Genomic DNA, 13,335 nt, shown 5'->3' on the forward strand with positions numbered 1-13,335 from the left:
ATGCTAAGCGACATTTTGTGGAAACTGTCCCAGGAGTTCACAGCTGATATCAGAGATGTGCATATTCCTGCTGAACATTGTTATGGAGTGGGGAGCAGCCTGCAAAGCCCTGGGACTGTAAGAGTCTGCACTTCCCAATGGATACCCACACCCGGTTCAGGCTGCGCGCTTTCCCAAACTCGAGCCCACAAGAATGGACGATTGTCCTGAGGGTTGTAAAAGAGACACACACACAAAAGAGACCTTTGCTCATTCACCAGAGTAAATGGCAACTTTATTAAACTCAAGTCAAGTATTTATACCAGTGGGCTAGAAGGATCGAAAATGCAAGGCCTCCTCCCATCCAGGAGCAGGAGGGAAGATTAAAGTCTTCCCGGCGCCTCGGGCAGGGTCAGCTGGGGAGCCAGGCTAAGGGCCCATTGCTAAAACCTTGAATACAAGTGGAATCACCATAACAAAGAGAACCAGGTTCTCGCTAAGTTATCCCCTCAAGCCAGAGCTAATGCAGAGTCTCCAGGGAGCCGGAGGTCAAACGGCCCTGTGAATCACCAGGAGAGAAGGGAAGAAACTTTGGTAGCTACAAGTCTCCATTTTTATATAAATATGATGACTAGCAGCTGTCTTAGGCATGTCGGTCGTTGAGTCAGGTCTCTAAACCCGTCTACGGGAATGTGTTCAGGTCCAAACACACCCTTGTCTTAGGCAAGACCGCCCCCCCGTGCAATAAACCCGTCATTGCTTCACTAGTCATACATAGAATCCAGCCACATTTATGTTGAAAGATACTCTAAGGCGAACGCCTCCTAGGGCCAGGCCGTGGTGGACCTGAAGCCACTGGCCAGGAGAAGACATTCCAGCATATGCATGCATAAGCATTCCTGAAAGAGACAGCGCTTGCCCAATATCTGAAACGTTGGCTCAGAATAGTGCCCTTGGGTAGGGCTACAGCACCGGAAAATGGGACCCCTGGTATGACTAGCCAAACTAAATTAGAGCCAATTAGCAATTTTGTATTCCGGGGTCCGAGAAATAGCAGCAAAATCTTAACCTGTGACCAGCAGAGGTTAAAATCCACACCCAGTTGTAAAGATTGACTACAACGTCCAATTGTGAATTTAGATACTTTGAATAGTATGGTAATTCTGTGTATCTGGCAAGGTTTTAGCCTTGAGCATCCAAGCTGCTATCAGGGCAGGGGGAAGTAGCTGTTTTCCCCTCAGGGGGCCAAGCAGCCTTGGCTGAAAGGGACAGATCAGGCAGAGAGACAGAAAGCTGGGAAAGGGGTAAAATCAGGCGCTGGATCATCTCTCAGGAATCTGCCAACTCCGCTGTCGCCTCTGCCGCCGTGTCCGTGGGATCTCTCGACCTCGTCTCGTCCTCAGGTTTCTGAACAGAGGAATCCACGGTCCTCACCAGCCATTCAGGAACCCAGATTGGGAACTCTGCATCCTGTGGAAATACACAAACGCCCCTCTGCCCCAGATTAAGACCCGGTCCGGACCACACCAAGTGATGTTTGCCAGATTTTTCCACTTCACTAAGGGCTTCCCGGGGGAGCTAGGCTGCCAAAGATTCTCAGCCGCCGTACGGGAGCCGTACGGGAGCCAGAATTCACAGTCAGAAAGTTTAAAATGTATAAAATGAACGATAGATGCTCTCTGGGGGTAGAACTGTAATCCCCCCTTTTAGTTTTGTGCAGATAAGCCTTAAGAGTGCAGTGGGTCCTCTCTACGACCATCTGCCCCTGGGGGTTATGGGGTATATTAGTTTTGTGAGAAATATGAAACTCCTGGCAGAACTTAGCAAAACCAGCATTGGTATAGGCTGGTCTGTTGTCCATTTTGAGAGATTTAGGGACCCCCATGTAGGCAAAAGCCTGCAGGCAGTGGCTTTTAACATCCCATAATTTTTCTCCTGTATGAGCTGAGGCAAAGATAAGGTGTGATTACGTGTCCATAGTTACGTGAACATATTGCAAACGTCCAAAAGAAGGAACGTGGGTAACATCCATCTGCCATAAGTGGTTGGGAGCCAGCCCACGCGGGTTAATTCCCAAATGGGGAACAGTTAAAAGTTTTACATATAAAGGGCATTTCTTAATAATATCAGTGGCTTGCTCCCGAGATATTTTATAATGAAATCTTAAAGACCCAGCATTGAGATGAAATCGATCATGAGCTTTCCTAGCAGCTTTATAAGATTCTTGACTAACTGTATAAACCTGGTGAGTGAGTTTATCAGCCAAGGCATTGCCTTCATTTAGGGGGCCAGGAAGATCGCTATGTGCCCTCAAATGTCCCACGCATATGGGAACAGACCTGGCTCAAAGCAATGCTTGAATAGCCAGAAGCTGAATCTGGACTCGAGACACAGAAACAATATAAGCTGTAGTTTCTAAAGGTGGAAGAATTTTGCTAATATATTGACTGTCAGTATAGAGGTTAAATGGAATGTCAGCATATTTTTCCAAGGCCAGTTGTACTGCGATTAATTTAGTTATCTGAGCAGAGTTAGTATCAACGGCTTGAGTGCATACATCAGGCGGGGAGAACACCATAGCTCTTCCGGTGGAGGAGCCATCAGTAAATACATTTCTAGCCCCAGCCAAAGGCTTTAAGGAAATAACTTTAGGGAAACATACCGGATGATTCTTGAAGAAGGTGACTAGCTTATTAGAAGGGTAATGATTATCAAACTTATAGGGATTGGTGCATAGAAATAAGGTCCAATCCTCAGCAAAATTCTGCAGCCAAGTTATTTCTGACTGGGTATACGGTGTAATAACTTTATCAGGTAACATACCAAAGGTCTGCAGACATAATTTATATCCTTTTTGAATAATGCGCAGCACAGCTGATGGATAAGATATAACAATTTTTGTAGGTGACATGTGTTCATGCACCCATAGGATTTGCCCTGATGCCAAAACATTCCAGTAGGACTATGCTGAGAAGGAAAAATTATTAAGAACAGAGGTTGATTATAGTCTATATACTGGACATGAGCAGAGGCAAGCCTTTTTTCAATCAGTGAGATACATTGTCTTGCCTGGGGAGTTAACTCTCGAGGGGAAGTTGAGTCAGAGTTTTTCTGCAGGATGTCAAAAAGCAGCTTTAGGGTTCCAGTAGGAATACCCAAATAAGGCCGGATCCAATTGAGGTCTCCAAGAAGCTTTTGGAAATCATTTAAAGTTTGTAACTTGTCTAGTTGGAGAGTGACCTTTTGAGGTTTTACTCCTGTTTGTAACAATTGATGCCCTAAATATTGATATGGGAACTACTGTTGTACCTTATCAGCAGTAATCACCAACCCAGCATGTGTTAGACATTCCTGCAGGTCAGCAAAGGCCTCAAGAACTACTTTTGGCTCCTGTCCAGTGAGAAGTATGTCATCAACATAGTGGATAATGTACAATTGAGGATATTTCTGTCTGATAGGGGCAATAACCCTTGCCATAAACACCTGACAAATGACTGAACTGTATGACATTTCCTGTGGTAAGGTTTTTCATTGGTAGCGTTTGAAAGGCTCTATGAGATTTGTGGAAGGCATGCTGAAAGCAAATTTATCAGAATCTTTAGGATGAAGGGGAATGGTGAAAAAACAATCCTTCAGGTCAATAACTAACAGATGGTATCCTGCAGGGATACCCACCGGCTGTGGCAAACCTGGCTGGGTGCTACCCATAATTTCCATGCAATCATTTATGGCTCTGAGATCCTGTAACAATCTCCATTTACCTGATTTCTTTTTAACTATAAAAATAGGTGTATTTCAGGGGGAGGTGGAGGGCACTATATGCCCCGCCTCCAGCTGTTCCTGGACCAAGGTCTGAGCAGCCAGTAGTTTCTCCTTATTAAGGGGCCATTGCTCAATCCATATAGGTTTTTTAGTTTTTTATTTAATAGGTATATAATCTGGCTGCTTTGCAATGGCCGCTAAGAAAAATTTCCTAGCCCTGTATGCTGTCCAGGCAATTGCTGGATCAAGTTCTTGTCGGCTAAAGTCTGAACGTCTCCCTGGAGATTTTTACCCAGACCTCTGCCGGTGACTAAGCCCTGATTAGCTAGCATGCGCTGCACGGGTTCCGTGGTCAGCACCGCTCACATGGCCTGCAATACATCTCTTCCCCACAGGTTAAGAGGAAGGTGTTCTAGAACATAAGGTTTAAAAACGCCAGCGTGGCCCTCTTCGTCCTTCCAATCAAGGTATTGCATGCTGCGCTCCGGGGAGCTGGCTATGCCGACCCCTTGTAACGCAGAGCAGGCCAGCTGAAGGGGCCAGGAAGCGGGCCAATGTTTCTTAGCAACCATGGACGAGTCAGCCCCTGTGTCAGGGAAACCAGTGAATTTCTTCCCATGGATGGCTAAAGTGAGAGCAGGGCGGTCCTTCAGACTAGCAACCCAGAACGTCCCAGGGGATTTGCCGGGGTCAAGCCTTTCGCCTCCTTCTCGTACCAGTTTATCTAAGGGATTAGCAGAGTGAAAACTGCGAAGGAGAACCAGTTGGGCTATCCTCTCCCCGTGGGGGATGACAAGGACCCCCATGGTGGCCTCCACCATAACTTTAATCTCTCCGGAATGATTGTTGTCTATAATTTCTGGGTAAACTTTAATTCCTTTAAGCACGGAACTGCTTTGGCCCAGTACTAAGCCTACAGAGTTCTCCGGAATGGGTCCAAACACCTCAGTTCCCAATGCTTGTGCCCCCATCTGCGGTGTTAATACTGCCCGGGCAGAGGTGCAGAGAGCTAATCCTGTACCTCCTGGGGAGCCTCGAGCAAGTTTGCAGACAGTGAGGCGCTTTTTTGAGGGACGAATCTGATCTGAGCATTTGGCTTGCTCATAACCCCGTATGCTTGTGTTTTTGGGGCCTGAGACTGGCCCCTTCTCTCATTTTTTGACACAGGTAGCGGAATGCCCTGACTGTCGGTATTAGACCGGCAGTTGCTAGCCCAGTGTGTTCCTTTCTGGCATCTGGGGCAGACATCAGGGCTGCTCCTGGAAGGACCGACCACTCCTTTAATAGCTGGGCAGTCCTTTCTAATATGCCCGGGCTTCCAATATTGAAAGCAATTTTTTGATCCAGTTTTGGCTGCAACCTCCCTAGGGGCAGAAGCAATCACCTGTCCCCCCACAGTAGGAGGAACAATGCCTCTGCACAGATGAATAAAATCATCCAGGTCCTTGTTTCTATGCAGGCGCAAAACTTCCTGGCAAGACCTGTTAGCATTTCCATAGGCTAATAGCTTTATTGTTGGCAAGTAAGAATTAATATCCCCAAGAGTACGGCTGCCAACCTCTAAGAGGCAGTTTATAAATGCAGAATAAGACTCTGTGGGTCCCTGTACAATTTTTGAGAGTAGTTCTCCTGTTCCTTTAACTGGTAGAGATGCCAAGGCCTTTATTGCCGCTGTTGCCACTAGAGCGCAAATTGCAGGATCATAAGTGGTTTGCACTGTGAGATCAGAATATTGACCCCCTGTAAGTAGCACATCGAGGTCATGCTGGGAGAAAATGGCGTAGGCGGCATTAAGCCCCGCGGATTCCTTGCAAATCCTTTGCAAATCACCTCTCCACAGTAAAAATTCACCCCCAGAGAGACAGGCTTTGCAAAGTTGTATCCAATCGCTGGGCGCAAGGTTGTACTTAAGGAAGGACTCCAGCAATGTTATAGTGAAGGAAGCGCGAGCACCATAAGCAACGACCGCCTCCTTTAATTGCTTGACCATTTTAAAGGTCAGAGAGTTAGGCTGTCTGATACTAAGTACTTGCTGGCCAAGAGTTCCTTCAGTAGGATAGACCGACCTATCTCTACCGAGATTATCAGACCTGTTTGAAAACTCTTGAGCTCCCGCCTCCAGATTTACAGGGGCAAAAGCTGTAGCACAGCGGTTTAGGGTAGCAGAAAATGCTCTTTGTGGAGGGGGCCTAATGGGGACATCTCTGTTAGTGGCCCCGCCTTCCTCCTTCTCTAGCTGCTTGGTTAGAAGTGCGATTTCGCCTTCTAATATTTCCTCTTCTTCATCTATATTATCAATGCTTTTGACTTCTTGATCCTCAAAACTCCTGATAGAGCTCACAGATTCTACTTTTTGAATTTCCTCAAGGGTTTTGTTTAAAACCTCTAACTGTTCCTTCACTAAAACATCTTCACTAAGGAAGGCATCTCTGATAAGACGCCATAGAGAATAGATCGCTAGGGGGACGGCTTTAGTTCCCTGTTCTCTCTGTGCAACACGTAGATCAGCCCTAACTTGTTCCCAGTCCTCGATATTAAGGTTTCCAGTTAGAGAAAACCAAGGACTGAGCTCTGAAATTACCTTGATGGTCCCTTGTGCTGTGTCACCTTTGATCCTGGTGCCTAGCTTTTCCATGAGCTGCAGTAGCTGATCTGCTAACTGCTCTTCTAGCTCCGGAGTGGACATATCAGCACCCATTTTCCTAAAAATCAAACTATTCAACCTGTTCACCCCCTTATCACCCGTGCACAAATGCACATTACAAAGCTGCAAAATCTGGCCAGATTCCGGATCGTGGGGGGGCCCTCACCTCTATTGGGGTTCTCGTGGTGGATCCACTGACGGCAGGACTCGACCCTTCAATTCTTCTTTAAAGCCCACCCAGAGACGCCATCTGTAAGAGTCTGGACTTCCCAATGGATACCCACACCCGGTTCAGGCTGCGCGCTTTCCCAAACTCGAGCCCACAAGAATGGACGATTGTCCTGAGGGTTGTAAAAGAGACACACACACAAAAGAGACCTTTGCTCATTCACCAGAGTAAATGGCAACTTTATTAAACTCAAGTCAGGTATTTATACCAATGGGCTAGAAGGATCGAAAATGCAAGGCCTCCTCCCATCCAGGAGCAGGAGGGAAGATTAAAGTCTTCCCGGCGCCTCGGGCAGGGTCAGCTGGGGAGCCAGGCTAAGGGCCCATTGCTAAAACCTTGAATACAAGTGGAATCACCATAACAAAGAGAACCAGGTTCTCGCTAAGTTATCCCCTCAAGCCAGAGCTAATGCAGAGTCTCCAGGGAGCCGGAGGTCAAACGGCCCTGTGAATCACCAGGAGAGAAGGGAAGAAACTTTGGTAGCTACATGGGACAGTGACTGATGGGAGAAGAATGGTCAATGCAACTTCTGATCATCACAAATATGGTTGTATCTAAGATAATTCACATGACCCTTGACCCCTTAAAGTATGGTTCACTTTAACATGGATGTGGTGACTAGATTTTTGATCAGATGGAACAGCTTTCTCAATAGAGAAGCTAAGAGGAATCAGGGAATGCTTCTCCCCAGACAGGTTTAACTCTTGAACCTCATCCTCCCATTGACTAGAGTAGTAATGCTCTACCTTTTCTCTCTGAAAAAGAACGAGGTCTTGATATAAGAAATACCAGTTTTTATGAGTGTAGAAACTACAGATTTTGTGATTGTAAATACAGGAATATTTGTACAACCTACAGTATCACATTAATCCTCATTTATTCACAGTCCCTGAACATATAGGTTCTTAATGTGGATTGAGTTCATACTGTCCTCTACCTGGTGGCAGCAGCTGTAGATAAATGCTTTACATGTAACAGGGTTGATGGGAGCCAGAGACTGAAGTGATTAGGGCATCTTTTCTACATGCAAGGTCCACTCCTAAGTTCAGCTGCAGCTCTCTGGAGTTAGACTGAGGAGTCCTGGAGATTCAATAAAGTATTCCATAAAGGTCTTTGACAGAGATAGTTTCCTCATTTTCTATATGAACTGGTTGAGGCAGTACCTAGACTTGAGCTTGAAAGGATTTGATGGATACCCCCAAGCATTGGCCCAATAAACGGTGGATAAAAGTTTCAGAACAGAGCCATACTGAATACAACAAAATACTCAAGTCCTTTGATGTGTAGCTCTGCAGGCTGACACCTGAGAACTCTGCCCTATATTACTATCTTAAGAACAGTGTCACAATACATTTCTGAGTTGTGGCAGAAACCCTGAATTATCAGGAAGAGCTGCCTTCGGGATGAGAGGACAGGGAAGATTAACCTGAAGACTTTCACAATATTTATGTTTAAGTACCAAGGAAAAGAACAACAAAATAAGCATTAATTCTATTACATGAAGATTTTTGTCACCCTGCTTGCAAGATTCAGTAAGCAATTACTGAATTCAGTAATTCAGTAATTAGGAATTAGGAATTCCTAATTCCTAGGGGATGAAGAAAGTTACTGGTGAGCATTCATTTAAAGAATTATTCATCACACCAGTTTACATTTGTGAGTTTTTAGGAATTGGTTCTAAGATTAAACAGTGATCACTGGCTCCACATTCATGGTCTTCCCCAGTCTCAGTATCCTGTCCTATAATCACAGTGCGTTACAGAATAGTGAACACAGTGACACAAGACCATCTCCTGTAGTCTTAGGGATATTTGAGTGTTACAGTCATCCTTGCTTCTCGCTAAAGACTGTTTAGTAATTAGCGTCATTGATTCACAACATTTTCCCAGAGGAATGGGCTACAGAGGCTTGTTGCAAATTTCTATGCAACATTCTTACAGAGTGAACACTCCATAAATGTCCAAAAATATCTTTAAATTGGATCTTTCTGAATCTTATATATCTGACCACTGAGGAAATACTGGTCAATCATCCTGTGAGGGAATCAGAATAAGGACATAGGATCAGGCAGCCAGAAACAAACGTTCTTGTGGAGGTCCTAAGGAACTATGAAAGTGGTGCTCTGATCACTAAGTGGTGTTTAGAAGGGAAAAAAATATAGAACAATTACATAAGGAACTGCTAGGGGTTAATAAAAACATCATGGTCCAGCCATAAAAGAATGGAAAATAGTCCACAGAATAAAGGTAGAATGGGGAAATCTATAAATCAATAGATGATGTATTCAAGGGAACCTCCTGTTCGCTTTCATATTAATTGCACGAGGTCTGTAATGGATACAGTCCTAACATTGCTTTAATTGAGGAGAATAAGCTCACAGTATCTATTCATATTATCATGAAGCTCAGATTTTTGTGGATGGATTATATTGTAAGAGGAGGATGTCTCCATAAATTGTAGGGATAATAATTTCTCTATAGTGAGACGAGGGTGTTGACCTGTGAACTAACTAACCACAAAACATCATATCAGTTCTGATGAGTGATAGAAGACATACATCAGTCTAGTCTCAGCTCCTTTCATTCTAGAACATAAGGTGTATTTGATTCAGGACATGACATCAAAGCAAAATATGCATGAATATCCTGAATTTATTTAGTATGTATTTCTTTAACATTGCAGGTCTACTTCAGACCTTTAAATTAAACACACATATACCTACATAGTGCTATTTGCTGTATTATTCCTGGGGACATATTCCAAATCCATTCCTCTTCCATGGAAATGTTCAGCTTTCAAGAAGCTCAATTAACACATGCCCTGTCTACGAATAACAGGATTCTGGACTTCGGATGGCAGACATGGAGAGATAAATCTGTATAAGCACAGATATCCACCACCCATGAGGATCCTTGTCAAGGATTTTCCTCATTCCTTTCAATGTAGTGTGGAGAACAGATTGAGTCACAGCATATATTTCCTTCACTTTTTCTTCCTTCTTAATGTGAGCATATTTTTCTGGAATGGTTAACTTTTCTGTGAGTACAACAGTGGGTTACCTATTTCTGTTGGTCACTTTATCTGCATACCTTAGGAATTCATAAGTGTATTTATGGGGGGCTGCATCTGCACTTAATGAAATTTATTGTGATACTTTGACATCAGGTTCTCTGTCCCAGGTATAGTCTACTGAAGGTAGTCAAGACAATTTTTCTCTTCTGTTGTCACCTTACTACAAGTGGGAACTGTTACAGCAACTGTTATCAAGGAGGAGCTTGCATTGAGAAGAGCATTGATGATAGTATAGGACATCTTAAAGTCTATCTCTGAAATTTCCAGTCAGCATCTCCAGGTAAACAAGAACCATTTCCCCCTGCAATGGAGCTCTGTGAGGATGGATGTTGTGGGGATGTGTTACTGTTCAAGAGAGACAGTGCAACTTCAGTGTAAGACACGAGAAACAAAAGTGCATGGGAGCACAGGACCATCAGGGGGCAGAAAAGAGTCAATTATCCCCATTTTTATGGGTTTGTATTTTCTTGCTTATTTTATTGCTTTTATTTGCTCTTTACAGATATTTTGAATAATTTCATTCAGTGTGCACTGATCACTTATTCCTTTCTACCTATTCTTCCCAGGCCTTTCCTTTGTCCTTTCCTACTCAACTCCATAACCTGGTTTTCTCTTCATAGGAAAAAAAAACCAATAGACAAAAAATATTTTCAAAATAGATTAAAACCAATCTGAAATAAAACATACATAGTCTTACACACAAGCACATGCAAAACCCTATATAATCATGTTACATAAGGCAAAAGACAAGTAAGACAAAAAATGCACTCTGTGATACGAGAGAAAATATGTCTATAAATACCATTCAGTTTGTTTTATTTTGTGAGAGCAGAGAGCTTGTAAAGTACTTGGAGAGGTAAAGGAGTCTACTGCGGAACTTTTTAATATCAGTTTGACTACTTGGACCAACATCATAGTAGTACACAAAACTTGAATCCATAAGTTTTCCTCTAAGGGTAACACTTATATTTTTATGCATGTGTTCCTTCTTCTTAGTAATAAAGAAGGTGTAACAACTTTTGCAACTATTACATGAATGAACAGAAACTCTTGAGAACCCAAAGCATCCTGAGGATTTTTTGTCATTTGATTATTGATAAGGAAAAGTATAATTAATTTTCTTTTGGAGTTTTTTTTGGAGAGTTCTTATGTACTAGTCAATGACTCCATCTACGTGTATATAGACACCACTGATTGTACTCACTGGGTTATTAGTAAATGATACAAAAAAGATCATTAAGTTGGGAGAAAGACTTATTGAAGACTCCAAGAGGAATCAGTAAGGCATAGTGGATGTAGATATGATTATACTATATTTTATATATGGAATAAAATTTCAAAAATATTAATTATTAAGTGTAAAAATATTTTACATATGTTTAAAATGTTTATACATGTATATTTTCTACACAGTGTATATAACTGCCATAATCTCTACCTTTAATTTTTTCCCTCCTTCTTTTCCTTGATTCTGCTAGAGAATTTCACATAAACTACTAATAAGAGTCTCATTTTATGTCTGTGTTTATGAGATGGTCTTAATATATTTATCACTAGTTGTATCCATTTTTCTATAAGTGATGTAAGTTCCATATTTCTTGCAGGTGTTGTTTATATAAACATGTTGTTTATATAAATATGTCTTCTTAATAATATCCTCTGTTGAAAGATACATAATTTATCTCCATAATTTAGTTTTGGGAATGTTGCTGCAGTAATCATTGTTGTGCAAATGTTTCTGAAGTACATTTACTTTTGTTCATTTTGATGATTTTCGTAGTTTATATTTTTTTGAATGACAAATATTAATTGCATCAATCTGAAGAATTTCAAACTAAGCTGTTTTAAATTTCTCAAAAATCTTTATTATCACAACCACTATCAATAAATCAGACTGATAAGGTTTTCACAAAGAGGAGCAACTGTCTCAGGCTTGAAATTTTTTTGAGGACTTATGTCCCGATTTACATCCTCAGCATTTTCACAGGGCTCAGAGAAGGAGCATTTTATACATTTCCTCAGACAGAATTAGGATTTGGCCCTAAGCATTCTTTTGCCTTTCACAGGTCTTCTCTAACTCCTCCTAGACTGGGTCCTTATTTACCAAGTTCCCTGCTCATGAATATTCAAATAACCTGAGTCTATTATGGTAAATACATGGATGTCCATACCCAAGAACAACATATGACCAGTGTCCTCTTATCAGTCACTGAGCACACAGGTTTTCAATATGGGATGGAGCTGGACCATTCTCTTCCTTGTGTCTGTAACTACAGGTAAGGAGCTTTCCAGTTCCAAACCTGAAGAAGGAACAGGGACTGAGGTGACAGTGATATACACTATGCCTTTTTCTTCACAGGTGTCCACTCTCAGGTACAACTGCAGCAGTCTGGTCCGGAGCTTAGAAGACCTGGGTCCTCAGTGAAGCTGTCCTGCAAGGCTTCTGGTTACACCTTCACTGACTATACTATTGAATGGGTGAAGCAGAAGCCAGGACAGAGCCTGGAGTATATTGGATATATTAATCCTTATTATGGTAATACTGGCTATGCACAGAAGTTCCAGGGCAAGGCCACACTGACTGCAGACAAATCCTCCAGCACAGCCTACATGGAGCTCAGCAGCCTGACATCTGAAGACTCTGCCATCTATTACTGTGCAAGACACAGTGCTGTAACCACATCCTGAGTGTGTCAGAAACCCTAGAGTATCAGGAAGTAGCCCTGAGACCGAGATGGCAGGGAAGATTGTCCTGGATGCTTGTTCCAAAATGATCACTCTAAGTGTCCCTTGATCACTTCCCAGTCTTATAGAGTATTTGTCAGGTTTCCAAAAGGACTGCTAGGAATAAAATGATGCTAATTCAGAATGCCTTTAGAGTACATTGACCTGGTGGTTAACAGTGACAACCTCCATTGACATGATTAATTTTTAATAAAGTAGGAAAATATGAATGTAGCATTACATTATGATATAAATATTTCTTAAATCTAAGGGAATGAAGGTGTTGCTGAAATAGCTGGGAATAAGCTATAATATGGAATAGGCCTGTAAAGACAAAACAACAGCATGTGCACTAACAAAGCCCCTTTCATAGCCCAATTTTGTTTCCCTAAAACAAGTACAGACAGTTTTGGCAATTTTGGTGGCAAATGTTTTAAACTTTCCTATGAAATAAAATTTTGCATCTTTGATATTTATGCATATGATCATTAAACATGAATTGCTTTGGGGAGTAGTAATTAAACCTCCTACTGTCTTATCATTAGGGATGTAGCTGAGTGTCATGCTGTGAATTCCATAGGGTGAGGAATCAGCTACTTTCACAACAAGCTGGGCTCCTGCACAGACAGCCCTGGGGAAGAACAGTAGGATACCAAGCTGGGAATGTTAGAGGCCTGATCCTGTCATCAGTAGTCCTGGTTGCTCATTCCCCTGTTTCCTGATATTTGATTGTCTTTGTCAACACTTCTTGATTGACACTGAATGGATCAGTGAAATTGCAATTTACATTTTTCAGATATTTGAGAGGATTTAGAAGAAAGATATACAGTAAAAATATATTCAAAGACAAAAAAAACTCTGAAAGGTTTACCCTGTGTTAAAAATATATTCAGGCTTGGGAGAGAAAAGAAAAATGGTAAAGTTC

General features: G+C 42.3%; 1 protein-coding gene and 1 gene segment (V, D, J or C); one reads left to right on the plus strand and one right to left on the minus strand.

Annotated features, from left to right (window-relative positions):
• Positions 1-4,750: 4,750 nt before the first annotated feature.
• Positions 4,751-5,731, minus strand: LOC148120339 (endogenous retrovirus group K member 5 Gag polyprotein-like). The gene has a single exon (XM_087911839.1). The coding sequence runs from the start codon at positions 5,729-5,731 to the stop codon at positions 4,751-4,753; it is 981 nt and encodes a 326-aa protein (XP_087767965.1).
• Positions 5,732-11,837: 6,106 nt separating this feature from the next.
• The window catches only part of LOC125395292 (immunoglobulin heavy variable 1-84-like), a 94,861-nt gene continuing 93,363 nt past the window's right edge, over positions 11,838-13,335 (plus strand). Inside the window, 1 exon segment of the V gene segment in view lies at positions 11,838-11,962. Within this exon segment, the coding sequence occupies positions 11,917-11,962 (46 nt within the window).

This window comes from Myodes glareolus, chromosome 11 (assembly GCF_982192425.1).
Source record: "Myodes glareolus chromosome 11, mMyoGla1.1, whole genome shotgun sequence".
Taxonomy (NCBI): domain Eukaryota; kingdom Metazoa; phylum Chordata; class Mammalia; order Rodentia; family Cricetidae; genus Myodes; species Myodes glareolus.